Genomic DNA, 16,673 nt, shown 5'->3' with positions numbered 1-16,673 from the left:
AAGCTAATTGCCTGTTAGCTGTAGATTTAGTGTACAAGAGCGGTATCAATCTTCTCATCAAACTGTCGGTAAGAAAGTACAATAACAACAGTATTTCCCAAAATGTCAAATTATCCCGGTTGGCGTGTTCCATCATTAAGATGAACACAGACATTTATTTTGAATTAATTGCATGTACACCGTCCTGGTGCCATAAATAAGCACTATTGCACCAACTGTGTATCGATCAGTGGTTGAAAATAGTTTCCATCAAATGCAATATTTATTGATGTTTTGTAAAAACTACAGTGTCCCTCCATTGTTGTCAGTAGAATTGTATTACTGTTAATGAATTGTCCACAGCAGCACGGTGTCACTGTTCCTGCCCAGGTGATATAAGCCTCGCTCACAGACACACGTTGTGGTGTTGTAGTCTAGCATCTCAGCTTATTGCGTTTCCTCTAAGCTCAGTCCAACTTTAACCACTCTCTGACTCGTCAATCCAGGGACTTGAACCAGCAGCCCTTCAATTAACGGCCTACTTCTCTGACCGACGGGCTGCCATCGTCCCGCGTGGCCGCCGCATCCTTCCATTTTCCCTCTTTTTTCTTTTTTCCTTGTGTGATGATTTATTAAATTGCCTTTAAGTAAGACTGCAGATTAATTAAAACACAGTCAATTTCATTTCCCGGCGTCATATATAAATTCACAGTGGTAATTGAATCCCCCCCCACTTCACTTTTTACACTGTAACGCAGAAGTTACAAGAGAAGATCCTCATCAATTACTGACAATCGCAGTCAGTATGAAGAGGAGGTGAATATACAGTTACCGGCTGCTCAGTTCAGGAGAGTAGAGTTTGAATCTGCCCCCCCCCCTCCCTCCTGTTTGCTGAAAGAGCCGGGAATTGGATGACTGATCGATAATATCGGATTTGTGGATGGCATGTGGTGCAGCTGAGTCCAGCATGAATGCAAGGATCTGATGAAATGCTTGCTGCACAGACGGCTTTGAATAGTGGATCAGACATGTTGTCGGGGTGGAGCTCTCATTTTCGCACATCAGAGACATGCAGAGAGGAAGAAGATGTGCATGGACATGAATGGAATAGCCATCAAGGCTGTTGTTGCAGCAAAAGGGTAATTTGGTTAAAGCTATGGAGGCTGCTGTCATGCATTGAAAATCGGTGCCGGATCAATATAAAGACCGGTGCAGGTGATGGGAGACGGATTGAATGGAGGGTGAACATAGATCTGACCTGTGGTAATTACGACAACAAGCGAGGCGTTTGTATGTTTGAATCGGGTCTTGGCCGGGCTTAAGAAACAGCCCTTCATTTCAGGAGGAAGCTCTATTTGTTTGCAAGAGTGTATGTCAGGTTATTGGGTCTCTACACGTGACTCCACCCCCCCCCCCCACCACCCCTCCGCTGTCTCTCTCTCTCTCACTCTCACTCTCTCCCCTCCCTCTCGCCCCGCTCCCTCACTGGCGCTCTATAGCTGTTGCAAGCGTATTGATTATTTCAAATACTGATTATCTAAAAGGCCTTCTGCTACTGTAGGCATTGGATTTATTTTGGCTTAATTATTTATGGGCCAGGGCTAGCTGTAAGTATTACTGCTGTGAGATCATGAAGGATTACATTGTTAATATTCAGCAGTGTATTTTTATTTATGTACACTCTAAGCTTTACTGGATGAGCGTTGGCAGGCTCCCTAAAGTGCCGTCTCTCTCTACTCTCCCCCCCTCTCACTGTTCCCCTCTCTCTTTTGTGTGTTTTGTAGAGGGAGCTAAACTCTGTAGCGTCTGAGCTGGCTGGTCGACAAGAGGAGAGCGAACATTCCCACAAGCACCTGGTAGAGCTGAGCAGGGAGTTCAAGAGAAATGTCCCCGAGGTGAGTCTAGCCTCCCCCATTCTCTTAACTCCATGTGTTTTTCCTCATCTTCACTTCAGCAGCAGCTGACACCGGCTGTGTCACTGCCGCTACTCGAGCCCCCGCATACACCTTTGTGCAGGGAATTATTTATTTATTTAGTAAAATCTGCATTAGTGTATATTATCGACGCACAGCACTTGAGATGTCAGGGTTAGCCCACTCGTCCTCTTCCAGTAGCTCCGATAATATTTAAATGCTGCGGCCTTGCAGTAGTGCCGGCCTCTGGCTGGGTGTGATGAGGGGCCACGGGGCTCATTAACTAAAGGTAAGCACAACTTCGCTGCTTACCTTCAACCCTCGAAGCGAAAGCGGCAGCTGATATTGACATGTCTAACACAAACTGTATCTGCTGCTTTTTAAAAAATATATATTTTATTGAAGACAAATCCACAGAAGAAAATGAGTAAAAAGAGAAGAAACATTTTAAGGGATAGGTTGATATTTTTGACATTTTTTTATTCCAATGAAAGAGATGAGGCACAACATCCACACTCCTCGCTCTTTGCAAACATACATTCTAAAGTTCAGCCCAAGCTAATTTGAGGCTTCAGCTGTCTGAGTTGGTCAAATTAAGTGGAGGTCTCTTTAGTAAAAAACGTGTTATTTCCCTCTGCTCCAGCTTAGAAAAGAAACCTTGTTTCACTCCGAATCTTTTCTTCAGCTGAACTCTATATTAGCACAGAATGCGTTCTGTGGATTTTGTCTCTTTCTGTCTCTTTGTGACCAGTATGAACAGGACAATTACAGCAACCTTCAACTCTATCAGCGTACATATGGGCATGTGAATACTGTACTTTAATATTCTCCACTACCTTTTTTTACACACCCCTGAATCTGATCAGCAATGCACATGTTTAAATATTACAAAAACATAGATTTGTCCAACATAAATGGCAGATTGAACTGATAACAACAACTAGACATGCAACTGGTGCTGCTTCGGTCACTATCCTTCTGTACTCGACCTCCCTGAGCAGGACTCATCACCAAAGTTTATACTGAACTTCAAGGTTCAGCTGGAAACTTGTATAAAAAATAACTTTTTGTCGTATTTACTGAAACTGTCACTTTATCCTGATAGTAGTGCATGAGACAGATAATCTGTGAAAACATCAGGTTCCTCTGCCTCACCTTAGGCATTTGCAAGATGTCACGGCGCCTGAAAGGAAAACAACAAATCAGAGCCGAGGAGCCTCGAACGCGGCTGTCAATCACTGCTCGTGAGGCTCGTGAACTCTGATCAAACTGTAAAACCAGGCAGCGCTGATCAAATATGAGTCAAGGTTCTGTGACTGTGTTGACTATTTCTCACCTCAAATGTTTTCAGAAACAGATTTCAAGAGGACCGTAAATCTGTCAAATGGGAAACGTTTGCTGCGGCCGGTGGGCGGTGCTTGGTTTTGTGTCGACTGTTTTCAACATGGCGGCCGGGTCACAAACTTAAACATTTTACAATAAAACAGTAATATATGTTTCTGAAAACATTTGCGGCGAGAAATAGGCCATGCAGTGATATAATCAGAATTTATATTTGATCAGCGCTGCCTAGTTTGACAGAATCCACGAAAATTCTGATCAACCTAGATCAGAGACGGCTCTGATTGGTTGTTTTGGAATTTTGGAATCTTGCAAATGCCATTAGGAGCACTAAGAGGAGGCAGAGGAACCTGATTTTTGCCACAGATGATCCGTCTCATGCACTATTGTCGGGATATAGGGACAGTTTGAGCAAAGATGACAAAGTTCACATTTTTATCTTTACTACATCAGTGATAATACAATGCTACTAAACTACAGTTTGCCAAATTGTATCTGTCATTATTAATTATTTGATGTACCTCAAAGGGAATTGTATTTTATGTTTGATGCTTTTTTTTCCGTTTTCTTGTGCATTACATTTAAAATGAGACTTCATTCCACTTTACTTTTGTAAGGCAAAATGGCAATTTAAGGTGGATTGTACTGAATACACGAAAAGCTAAATCTATGAATGATACAGATGTCATTTGTGTCCTTTTTAAAAATTAAAATATCATCTTCTTTGAGATGATCATCCATTGACATGTAAGCTGAAGTGAAAGAGAATATTTTTATATTTCAGGCTATTTGCTGTGGCTATGCTGCCCGTCTGCCTCAGCCTGAGTATGTAGTGTGGTGCTGTGATCTTGTCAGTATAATACAGGCGTTTAAGACAGGATCAGGCTGTCACCACTGGCAGCACAATCCCCTTACCTTAGGCTGTGGGAGCTCGCACAAGTCTGGATCTCTGAGCTCTAACGCAAGCTCCTGGAAAGCCCCACTTTTCAAACATGCCCGCTCAAACCCTTTAGGTTTAACCATAATACCCACACCCCATAGCAACATACCTCACTCACACACACACACACACACATGCCGTGTTAAAAGCAGCTATCGAGAGAATCCATTTACATTAAAGCTCTTCAGTCCTCTTTCTTCTGGAGCTCACTGGGGCCAATCTGATTCCGAAACAGGTGGCGCATCTGCACTCCAGAAAATGCTGAGACTGAGTTTGCTTTTTTTGGTCTGTGCACAGGAAGTCCGGGAGATGGTGGCACCTGTTCTCAAGAGTTTCCAGGCCCAGGTGAGTCACATGGCCCTTTACAGATGCAAGGAACATTTACAGGTTCTGCAGAATGAAACATAGAATGTCTAGAAACCACTAAGTCACATTTTTATTGATGATTTCCTCAGCTTCCCCCTCCCCCCTCCTGCTTCACATTCTAATTTACTGACACAAGAGATACCCCTGCTGGATATTATATGCACACTGACCAGTGCAGGTCAGCGTGCCTCTGGAATGAATGATTCGATCAGGGCGAGGAATCCATGACATGCTTTCCGTGTTGCTGCTCATCTGGTGCTTATTGACTGATGCCTTTTCTGTCAAAGTGAAGTAGCATCTATCTGCCATTAGATGATCAGATATCTGGCTTCTCGTATTTTCTTGGCTGAGACAAGCCCTCATTTCCTGTTGTGATGGTGCATTCACCGTGCCCCCTCTGACGTCGCCATATTGAAAAAGTCATCTGATACCTACCAAGACTCTGCTCCACGCCATTAAACCAAGGCCATAAATCACATTTGTGAGCTGCGTTATGGTCCGCAAAGCAAAGGCTTATGGAAATGATACCACAAATATGTTTTCAGTCTCGCTCTTCCCTCTAAACTCCCGCTCAGCGCTAACCTGAAAGCCCCATCGTCGGTAAACACGAGAACACTCAGCATGGATTGTTCATTTCTCTTGGAAGTGATTATTGGCAGATTCTTTTTAATGCTTTATAATTGACTATGCCCATGCAACCGTGTTCCCTGGCAGGAGCTATCACATTCTTCAACACTACACTCCGCACGACTACTGTGGTTGATTTGTGTGCTAATTCAATTACTCGAACTGTAGAGTCGCACAAATATCAGAAGCACCCTTCCATGTCTTTATTGTGCAACAGGAACCCACAGGATTCATTTAAGCACCATTGATGTCTGACAACTGGGAGTCTGGAGATGTTTCATAGTAGATAAAATAGATGGCTGATAATGAGCGATGCTTTTTTTTCTTGCTAGCTGCAGGCCTGTCTGGGTTCCTCTCGGTCTCTCTTGTGTACCTTTCACAAGCTTATGTTCTGCACGTTGATAAGTAAGCTTCCTGCGAAAAGAAAAAAAGAAGCCTCAGCTATTTTTTTTTTGATCTCGAGGTGCAGCGAGCAACTCGGCACACCATAATAATATAATCCTCTGGTGTTTTCTGATACACTTTGACCTTATTGGTAATGTCAAACAGCTTGCGGAGGCTTGTGAACTTTACCCAGCGGTAGTCTGCGCGACCTCGGTGTAAGCTGTGGGACCTGGACCTGCTGCTGCAGGGGGAGAATGTGACGAGAAGGTGGAGTTGGATGTGCTTGTTTGGCTGTGTGGTTTGGGAGAGACTAAAGCTTCCCTGCAGCTGCACTGTACAGGTGGTGAACGATAGTCCTGGTGTGTGTGTGTGTGTGTGTGTGTGTAAGGGTGCATACATGTGAGAAAGAAATGGGTCCTTACTTCCACACCCCCCCTCCTCCTCCTCCTCCTCCCAGTATGGAGGCCCAGAGGAGTGCCTCATGGTATTTGGACCCTCATCCTGCCACTTCTAAAGGAGAAGTCGGCTCCTTTGAAGTGTTTGCGACATGACAGGTTCTCTTTCTTTTCTTTTTCATTTCAATGTTCTCCACCCACTTTCTCTCTCATCTCCCGTCCAATCTCGCCTACTAATTATCGCTAACCAGGCGACTGATTAGAAACACGTTGCCGACCTAGTTTTTTTTTCCGAGGAGCTGGAGGAGGAGAAAGGGTTAATCCCAGAGCTGGTGGCTGTCATTGGTCGCTTCCCTCCTTCTTCTCCTCTTTTTCGTTCTGCTCTCCTCTTTCTTTCCCTGGAAGTTTGCTAATGAGGTCCCGTCAGAGCTGAGGAGAGGTGTTAATTTGGCCTTGTGAAGTAGGAAGGAGATTAAGGACAGTGAGGAGCTGAGTTTACGGCTTAAAATACACCGCTGTCCTTATTAATCCACAGGGCCCTGGGAGACCGGCGTTTTTGGTTTTATAATGAACACTGTCTTATGATGAAGGTAATTTTAATAAAAATTTACGGAGGAGAAGAAGAGGAGATGGTACATGTCTCCGTGGTCTCAGGCACACCTTTGGGGCTGAGGGATATGACAGTTATTTCTCAAATAACTGCTCGCTGGAGAGAGACGGGCCCCGTTGGACCACACTGTTCACACAACCTTCACACGCGCTGCCGTCTGAACGTTCAGAACGCAGTCTGCTCCAAGTCTCACCAAGACTACGAGCTTCTACATACAATTTACACCTCCCTCTCACTTTAGAGTGTAAACTCCCCTCGGGGTAAACCTTTGTGAGGCGGAAAGAAGAAGAACAGTGACAGATTTCTCGTTTGTATTTGTCTTTTTTTTAATGTTCTTCGGGAGAGGCGGATTCCTCCTCACATCCGGCCTGCACCAATGTGACTATCAGGCCAAAATGAACCAGTCATTCTATTTTCCTCCTCTCCTCTTGATGTCGTTTGGTGCTCTCCGAAAAAGAAAACAGCAGTACGGGTCCCTAATTACTGAAACTTGCTTTTCAATGATAATCCGTGGAGTAATTTAGCGTGCACAATGAGTTGTGGTGCTTGCGCAGATGGAGATTCTGATAAATAGTTTGTAACGTGTAATTAGCAGCTCTGCTGGTTACATACCATTAAACCCTCGAGCTCAGGAATCATTATTGGCCCTCATTATCAAGCAGCAAGGTACGATCGAGCTGACTAGACATCAAAAACATCAAACAGCTATTAAAGTGCTGCCAACTGGGGGCCGGTGGACACCTGTTTGAGTCTAACTGTGCCATTTCTTCCCCTGAGGTTGGGAAGTGATGATGTGGGGGAAGACAATGTTTTTGTGTGCGTTGTTGTTGCGTGTTTTCCACGAGAGCACGGGAGGTATTCTGACTGTACAGCAGCTTTTCAACTCCATGAAACTTGAGTAAAGAAATCCCAAAATGGCTGCTGCTTCTCACCTATATGACTCACTTTTCACATTCAGGAAGTCAAGACATTTTGTGAGCTTTTATGTTACTTCGGGTTTTATCATCGCCGTCGTCAGAACGTCCATCTGCCTCTCATTGATCAGAAACATCTGCAGCTGTGTTTTCGAACCTAAACCCGGTCGTGTAAAGCATCTTGCAGATGATTTGACCAGCGTCGTGGAGGAGCAGAGCGTTGCAGAGTCTTGCCCTGAGCTCGCCCGCCTTGCAGCGAGGTAGGCAAACACCGCCTTTGATCATCCATCGAGACACGACCAGTTCTTCCTCCTTTTGATTAATTCCTGAAGGAAATGATAATTTCTCTTGAATGTATGAATATGTTATGAATAGTGGAATGAATCAAAGAGTAAAAGATGATAATTAATTACAGCGCTATGATAAAAGGCTGTGGGTGTTATGACGCAAGCTTCCTCCGTGTCATTATGAGAGGCTCCGTAATTACCTTTCTGCACGAGCCAGCGCTCCTGGCGGCGCTGGCGGTGAGAGTGCCGCTCACTGAGTGAGTCTAACGGTCATAAAGCTTTTCCCTGCCTAATTGTCTGAGGGGCTCTATGGCACTTTCATAGATGAGGGACTGCGCCGTTAAGAAAAATGCTCGGCGACGCTACAGCTTTTCCAGCTCAATGAAGACAGATCTTCATCACGGGCTAAACCTTGCGGTTATTAGGTACAGATTGCTTGAGTGGATGGCTAACTTGGGAAGATGGGGTCGGAACAAGCGAGCGGCAGAGTCACATGGCGTGATATGAAAGCCGCTTCTACACCACACACCGTTTTAAAAACAAGCTGGTGTTGATTTCTGTGTGTATTGTACATTATAGGCCCATATTCCTGCCAATAAAGTGAGATCCTGCCTCACAGTTACCTCTGAATATTCCCTTTGTGTTATTATTCATGCCCTACCTTATGTAAGGGGCATTTACGACACCCTGCTACCGCTCTCACTCAATCCCGCTCTCCCATCCTCCCCCCCGGCTATGGCCAGACTGCTCCATTCTGGGCTGACGAGGTATCTCTAATGCCTGTCTCCTGCCCGGTTGTCTGAGGCTCATTGAGCAGCAGGCCATGCCCAGGATCTCCAGGCCATTACCTATTCACAGCACGTCCAGGCCTCCAGCCTATTGTGGGGAACATAATGGGCTCCAGGGCCATGTAAACCACCGGCTCTCTGCCCCTGGTTTATCACTTGTGTCCTCTTCATACTAAGGAGAGGGAAGGAAGGTGGGAGGCAAGACGAGGGAGAGGAGATGGAGACAGAGCACAGGGGAAGGGATGTGGGGGTGGGGGGGGTGTAATTGGACATTAGATAGTACCTTCCTTGAGTCTTTTACGTTCTTTGCATCTCCAGAGGGTGAATGTCCTCGTCTGAAAAGCCGCTTTGACCCAAGCTCAATACACTTCTGTTTGCTTACTGTTTCGGTCTTTATTACTTTAAAGTTGACTGTAATTAATTATGATTAGTCAAAGACAAACAAGCTTACGTGTGGATATTGGATCACATATTGTACGGCTGTCCGTCTTACCTCTGATACTTCTTCTCATCTCATGCCAAATGAACAAATAGCCCGTCAAAGGCTTTATTTCCCGGCTTATTTCGAAGGCAGTGCTGCTTTTTGGGAGGCAGGCTCATTTTATTTCATAGATCCATTTCAGAAACCCATTGACAATTAGCTCCTTTTTTGTGTTCAGTTAGTTACTTGTCATAGCAACTGTTCATTGGCCTAGTTTGTTGTACACTTTTGAAGTGAGCCAATGCAACGTTTGGTTGAACAGTGGCCACTGTGGCCACAAAATGACAATTACAGAATAATAATGAATGCTAAAACGTAGCGCAGACTGAACACAAAGTGAATCTTAAAGGTGGTGAGATTGCCTATAAATGAAATGCACACGAGCAAAGTTGCTCTGCGCAGGACAAATTGAGACAAAGATGCTTTAGCAGTGATTGCACATTATCTCGAAGCTGTATGACTCTGAATGCACAAAGAAAAACAGAAAAAGAGGGAAACTGGACTAAATAAGAGAAGTAATAATTTGAGAGTGTTTTTGGACACAGCTTGGACACAATAGTCAGCACGTATGTTGCTAGCTAGCTACTGTACAGCTTAAAGATGAAAAGTTGGTGCATTGCCTGTTTTCGATGAGTAACAGTTGTCAAATTTATAATTTGTCAGCAAACATAATATCAGCCATTGACGATTTTTAAGAAGCGGATGTAGTCATTACGGTATCACCCAGTGGTTGGTCGACTGCTGTTTTGAAGCCTTGAGTTCAGCATTTTTGCCGTCGCCATCTTGGTTTTTCGCCATCTCGTGTCACTTCCGGTTGCGTTTTCTGCAACCAGAAGTAACACAAGACCAAAACGTTACAATTAACTTTCATGAACTGAAAACACACAACCGTGAAACGGTTCAAATTCTAACACGAAAACACGCACAACACCCAGACCGCACAGCGCCGTGGTAGTGACCTGTCAACCACAAAGTAGCCACGCCCTAAAGCGTACCCTGCTTTATTGTCTATTTCACTCAAATGGGACCGCAGTTCACTAAATCAGTATCATGCTGTTTCGAAGAAGCCTTGAAACAAGCGAGACCATAAACTCATGTTTGCAATGAAACCTTTTCAGAACTGGAGGTTGCTGCCTGGTCATAGCAAATAAATCTGTAGCAGTAAAACCCGACAACGTGTTGAATTGAGCAAAAAATGTTCTCATGAATTTGACTTTTATTATGTAAGAGGAGGAATGTGCTGTTCTTTTCTTTCAAAAGTGACATGCAGTAATCTCGCTTTAAAGCTGTACATGTAGATGATATCTATGACAATACAATAACGACGAGCATTTCTGAACAAGAAATACCTTTTTTTGTCTCCAGCGCATGCAAACATCATGCAATTTCAGACTGTCTCTCAGAAGCTCAGAGAGTAACTTTTAAAACGAAACGTCATCAATTCAAGTCAATGGCAACATTTGAAAAAAACTGAATTTGGGTGGCAGTGTTTCAGCCGTGGTGCGCCATATTTCAGCTCCAGATTGGGCCTTTTGAAGAAGTTTAATATATCTGACTGCCCCTGTTTGTTTCCTTTGTGGTGACTGATTGCTGTGATTCTGCTGGGTGTTTTTATGCTGAGACGCCTCAACCTTTCCATCAGCCTTCCCAGTGTCAGTCTTATCCCTCCTCTGCTGATCTGATGGCGTGTGTGTGTGTTGGCGTGTTTGTTTTCCTGTCCTGACTGATGCCCTGTCGGAGCATCCCAGTTGGGTGTATTCATCATTATGGATGCGTGTTTAGAGCCAGGGATGCACACCAGGTAAAGAAGAGAGAGAGAGGGGGGGGGGGTATGTTATAAATAGGCACTTGGCTCTCGAGCCATGTGGAATTGATGAGTTTCAGCACATTCTGCTCTGCAGTGCCAGGTTTAATTTCTACCGTCCTGACAGCACAAACCTCAGAGCCCGGAGACGTCACGCCTGACTGCCGCTGCTGTGCAAATGTTAGCCGTGTTTGAGGATGGACGCACGCACAGCGCCGACTGCACCGCTCCTATTGGGCGTCTGACTGGGTGTACATCCGCTCCTCTAAACCCCTGTCACCTTAAGAGACAGGCAATCACATTCCCCTGCTGACCCCTCACCAAACAGACACTCACCGGCAGCAGACAGTAACTAATCTAAGAGGCGGTTTCTTAGATAGATGGCCTCAGTCTAACATGGTCAACTACTTGTTATGAGACAGGTGAGAGCCTCCCCCCCCCTGTCCGCTCCCTGCAGGCATCCTAAGTCAGAGAGCAGCAACAGCAGCAGTAGGTCTGTCTCCGGGATTCTCCGACTCCTGGCTCACGCTCAGCTGCTGGCAAGAGCACAGTCAAATTAGCCAATACAAATGTGTGAAATCGGTGGCTCAGCGCCGGTGAGGACATGCCAGGAGAAATAAACATCAGCGCTCGTACAACCAGGAAAAGCTCATGCGAGGAGGAAGAGGCGGAACGGGAGAGCTGCTCCGCCAATTCTACGGCGAGACTCTCTGATTTCAGGCAGAGAATCAGAGCTGCACGGACACAGTCAGACAGCAAAGTTGTTTCTCCGCTCCATTGAGCGCCGAGGCCCAGCCTCAGATCAAGCCAGTGGCAGCACAAGTCAAAAGAGCATGAGCTTCTGTCAGAGGATACACAGCCCGCATGTTGCCGAAGTGATTGAATGGCCTCTGTTCATCTGAGGTGTTTCCTGAAGGAATACCAGTCTTTATTTCACATGATGCTCGGCTGTGAAGTTTAATTTCAGCGCAATCTAAACACGCTAATTAAATATAACTTTCTGAAGAAGGTTCTTGTTAAGGCACCTGAAATTTTAATTTAGACTTCAAAAGAGCAAAGACTTTAAAGCAAATCTATTGTTTTTCATTTAGACTGGCAATTTTCTTTTCTCTGCAGTGCTGCAGGACGTAGTTATGATTGATCTGGTAATTAAAATATGCAGAGAGGGAAAAATATTAACTGCTCCTTTTTCACTTTTCTTTTTTTTTTGTTTTAGAAAACAGCCGACACATTTTCCGTCTCTTTCCAGCACAGATAATTAAATTTTGCACATTGATGTTCTTTACACAGCATTCATCGGCCTCATTATTTTTCCATTTTCATCTTTCTGGTGAGAGATCGATAGATTGATAAAATGATGCAGCCTATCTTAAATAATGCAAGCGGAGAAAAGTTACACTTACTTTGCTGCTGTTTGAAGTGTTTGAACTTTTATTCTTCTTTCAAATTGTATTTAATATCCCATGAAGGTAGATCTCACTGTATTACCTGATGCTGTGAATCATTTATTCACATTTTTGCTGTCGTTCTGCAAAAAAGAAAGAAAGATGCCGCTCCTCTCCACATTTAGTGGGCCGATATGGGATGATGCTTGTCATGGCGAATATCCTAAATGATACAGAAACTGGCAATTCAAAGAAAGACAGCGTAAAGTAGGCCAATTAGTACCTAGGGAACATTTTGCTAGGAGAGATAGCAGCTCCAAATGTCACATGCGCGAACATTAGGACCAATTGTTTATAATATGACCTGACAGTTTGGGTCTCTGTAATATGGGATTAACTACAATACTAATTAACATGTGGCTCTATTAAAAAACAAGCAGCTGCAAGTGAAATAACTCTCTAACCAGGGAGGGGCTCATCCCTTCTGAGGTACACGCCACATTAAAGAGTTGCCTCTCCACAACAAATCAAATGTGTTTTTACACTTAAGAGATCTGCTTGTTTTATTCTTATTTTACACTGGAAGTACGGCGTCCTACATCAGACCCACACGCCCTTAAATATATATGAGCCCACACATCAGAGGGGTCTTTGCCTTTGTCACAAACAGATATATGTTTTAAAGTCCCACTGCAGGGCTCTCTGTTTCATTTGAGACATTAAGTGGCCACAGTGGCCGGAGGAGAGCATTAAACACGTCCTCAATTAAAGCAAAGTAACTTTGCATCTCCATGCGATTCCTCCTGCAGTCCCTGTAATTGGGTCTCGGTGGATTTTAGAGCTCCAGCTCTTCTTCTGGAGGGAAGGACCCAGCCTGGAGCGAGTGGGGCCGAGGAGACGGCCAAAGGGAAAAAAGCTGCTGGTCACCAGGGCCTGGGCGCCAGCAGTTGGCAGAAAGCAGCAAGAGTCAGCTGCAGCCATGTGGAGTCGGGGAGCTCGAGCATGCTTCAGTCCGGACAGAGAGGCACTGTTAGTTCGTTACAGGAGACATGGAGCTCCAAGAACTCTCCGGGGGGAAACTAACATGCAGGATTTTGTCGCACTGAGTTAGAAGCGGTGGGAAGTAACCAAGTACCGTTTTGAGGTGCATCCTACTTTAGACTTCAGTACTCCACAACCTGTCAGAGGGATTGTGTTGTTACTTCACTACGTTTATCTGACTGCATATAGGTGCTAACTACATTTCATATTAAGATTTTACATTAAAACATATAATAAGCTTGTATAGTACAACAGATTGGTAGAGATTAAATCAGTGGTTTCCAACCTCTTTGGCTTCGAGTTGTTAGCATTTCCGCTAAAGTGCGATTGTCCCTTCAAAATTCTCAGACGTTTTCTCTGAAACACATGATTAAAGGTAATCAGTACGTTTTTAGACTTTTTATAATATCAATTCATGTAAATTCCTGAGAAAGAAGCAGGTGAAGATAACAGAAGCAGACAAGGGTTTTGGACTTAATTTATATTGAATAATAATAATAAACTTTATTTATACAGCACTTTTTAAAACAAAGTTCTGATAAGTGCTTTAGTACAATACAATCGGACAATGTGTATGTTAAATTCACGTGCAGTTAAGTCTCGTTAAAATAAACTGAAAAAGCAATATTTGTTTCAAGGTCTTCTTCAAAATAGCAAACCTTGGTGACTTCCTTGGGTTGCCTGTGTGTGTGTGTGTGTGTGTGTGGGCGTGTGTCTTCTTCTAGCGAGACATGTGAAGGACAGCCGAAGGTGCGGTGATGGGCTCGTTTTATTACATCTCATATTGAGACCAATCTCTGTCCGTTCACCTGAAGGACAGCCAGCTATTCCCTCACTAAATTAGCCAGCCGCTGTGGTGTGAGAGGCCCTCCACAGGCACACTCTGACCAACACACCCAATCACTTTTACACACACACACACACCCACACAACCACACACACACGCACGCACACACACACACACACACAATCACTGATGCTGGTTCAGGCAGTCACGCAATTGTGTGTCATTCTTTCTCCCCCCTTCTCTCTCGTGTAAGAAGTCACACGTACATGCATAATCGCATGTCCCGTCCCTCACAGCCCCCCTCTCACACTTGCACACTGTCCCCTGTTGTGGATGTGCTGTAGTTGCAGTTATTGTGGCAGGTTTACGTGTTTGTGCCCTGCAGACCTCCTCCCTGTGGGACCGTGTGACACATCTATAGGCACTGTCTCATACTTGGTCACGTGTGTGTGTGTGTGTGTGTGTGTGTGTCACGATGCATCTACCTTTCAATGCAGCAATGCATGGAGTTTTAGCCCATGAACGCACCGGTGGCTGGGAGGGTGAACATGAATAGAACGTTCATGCTCTCTCCTCCCTGATGAAATGTCTTTTGTAAAGTCAGTTTTTTCTTTTTCTTTTTTTTGTTCTCTCACGGCGGATGTTCTAATGAGGCAGAGCCTGAAATAGCAGTGGGGCTAGCACTGCAGAACTATGACATCCCATGTGAGAACTTGCCCGAATCACTGTGGCTGCAGCCGTGCGTCAGGTTTCTTTATTTATAACCCGGACGGAATTGTCCTACACTCTGAGCATATGGAGGGTTATGTAACGCTCAGCATCCAATGGATAACCACTAAAGTCAGGTCCTTTACATATAAAGCTTGCTGAAGAGTTGTTTCTGAGGCTGCTTGCGATTGAGTTGGCATGTCTGCATTTCAACGATATCACAACAAGAGTGGTTATTGTGAGGCAAACATGTCAAATGACACGTGTATCTCTCACTACTCTAGTGGAGTCCAACTATGGTATTAGTTGTGTTGTATTTTCTCAGGAGATTTCTGTCTCCACCTCAATACAAGGAATGTGAAATGAATTTTGGCAGTGGTGCTCACATCAGTGAAAAATACATTTATTTGTTTAAAATTCAGAAACAGCATGTGTCTCAAGAATCAATAAAACACATTTTTATTATCTGGCTTTTAACTCACCATGAGAGTTGCTTCTCTATGAAGTATTTCAGGAATGAGTCCCAAAATCCAAAGATTACTTTGCATTTTTGCACTTCCAGTTAACTCGTCTTGAGTTCAAAGTGAATGTGTTTGTGGTCAGACGGCTGAAGTCAAGTCAGCGGTGAACACGCGCTGAAGAGATTTTTCATGTTTTTTTTCTGTGATATAAAATACATCAGTAAATACCCCTTTTGTTCATTTTGAAATACGTCGTAAGTCATTTTGTCTTTCATCTTTTAAACATGTCTTTTGTTTTGTTTACGGTGTTTTTATAGTTTACGTTACATGTGGTCATCTGTTGTTGTTTTTAGATGTGCTTCATGAATAAACTTGGATTTGAATTAATGGCCTCTAAAAGATACTCAAATGAATCAGTCTTTGAAATAACTCTCGGATAGATCTGCTCACAGCTATTGAGACATAACAATATCTCAAAACCTGCACAAAATAGAAGCAAAACTGAATACCATGAAAGGTATCAACATTGTTATGTCATTTTGCTAAACTGAGCCGTTACGAAATGTTGACAGAGACACTTTCACTGCTGTCATTTTAACAGCAGTTGCTCAGATGTGCATTTGAGAACAACATCAGCTCTTTTTGTCACAGGAATCTCATCAGATTAGCCTTCGTTCACTCAAATTGAAATACCACCTCGCGCCTGCCACATTGTATACGAGTCATCAGGCAGGAAAGCCGGTCATTACAATCATGACATCAAATGCCTGGCAGCAGAGGTCAATCAGTGTACATTAACCAAACAGAGCTCATTTGTTTTACAGCTTTTAGTGGCGTGTTGGCACCAGCGGACATGAGCTTTAGGCTGGCATCCAGCGGGCACAGAGGGCCTCCCAGCAGAGCGGGAGCGAGATGGGCCTCGGCCAGCCCGCTAACGGACGAATATAGTTACAGAGTCTCCAGGCCTGGTACCTGGGCTTTGGTTATTGATTAAAATAATGGTGTACAATACCAGATCGGCCTGTTGTTACACATGCCTATACAGCTATTCATGTCAGTGTCGGACCGATCTCATTGTCGGTATTGATGCATCCCAAAATCATGTGTCCCCTCCCCCCAGTGGTCAACCACTCAGCTGGTTTAAGCAGCCAAAATTAATTTCTTTACACTGGACATTCATGAAAACCTCAATTTTATTTTAATGATGGTCAGGTCACTGCCAGAAAGACACTATGCTGTATTGTTTGTGTAAAAATGATTTGGGGGAAAACCCTTGGTCTCCGGTCCAGTCTCCTCTTTCCTCTCTCTGTTTGGCCACTACACTTTTTAAACTCCGGGTGCCGGCACGTCATCACACTGATGCATTAGTGTGTGAGTTGGTGTGCATAGACACACATTGCCAAAGATCACTCTTCGCCCTCACCTGGTGCTAATTATAGCAGGTGAAGGCACACTTCGGTGG

At 44.2% G+C, this 16,673-nt stretch overlaps 1 protein-coding gene across 1 annotated transcript in view; it reads left to right on the top strand.

The window, feature by feature from the left end:
- cux2b (cut-like homeobox 2b) overlaps positions 1–16,673 on the top strand; it is a gene marked incomplete at both ends in the record, with an annotated part of 86,268 nt that overhangs the window by 34,035 nt on the left and 35,560 nt on the right. Inside the window, 2 exons of the mRNA XM_079270834.1 lie at positions 1,764–1,874; positions 4,471–4,518. Coding sequence (XP_079126960.1) covers positions 1,764–1,874; positions 4,471–4,518 — 159 coding nt within the window. The remainder of the gene's footprint in view (positions 1–1,763; positions 1,875–4,470; positions 4,519–16,673) is intronic.

Source organism: Melanostigma gelatinosum, assembly GCF_949748355.1.
Source record: "Melanostigma gelatinosum genome assembly, chromosome: 6".
NCBI lineage: Eukaryota > Metazoa > Chordata > Actinopteri > Perciformes > Zoarcidae > Melanostigma > Melanostigma gelatinosum.
Note: the sequence above shows the minus strand (reverse complement) of the source record. Positions and strands in the feature narration are given on the sequence as shown.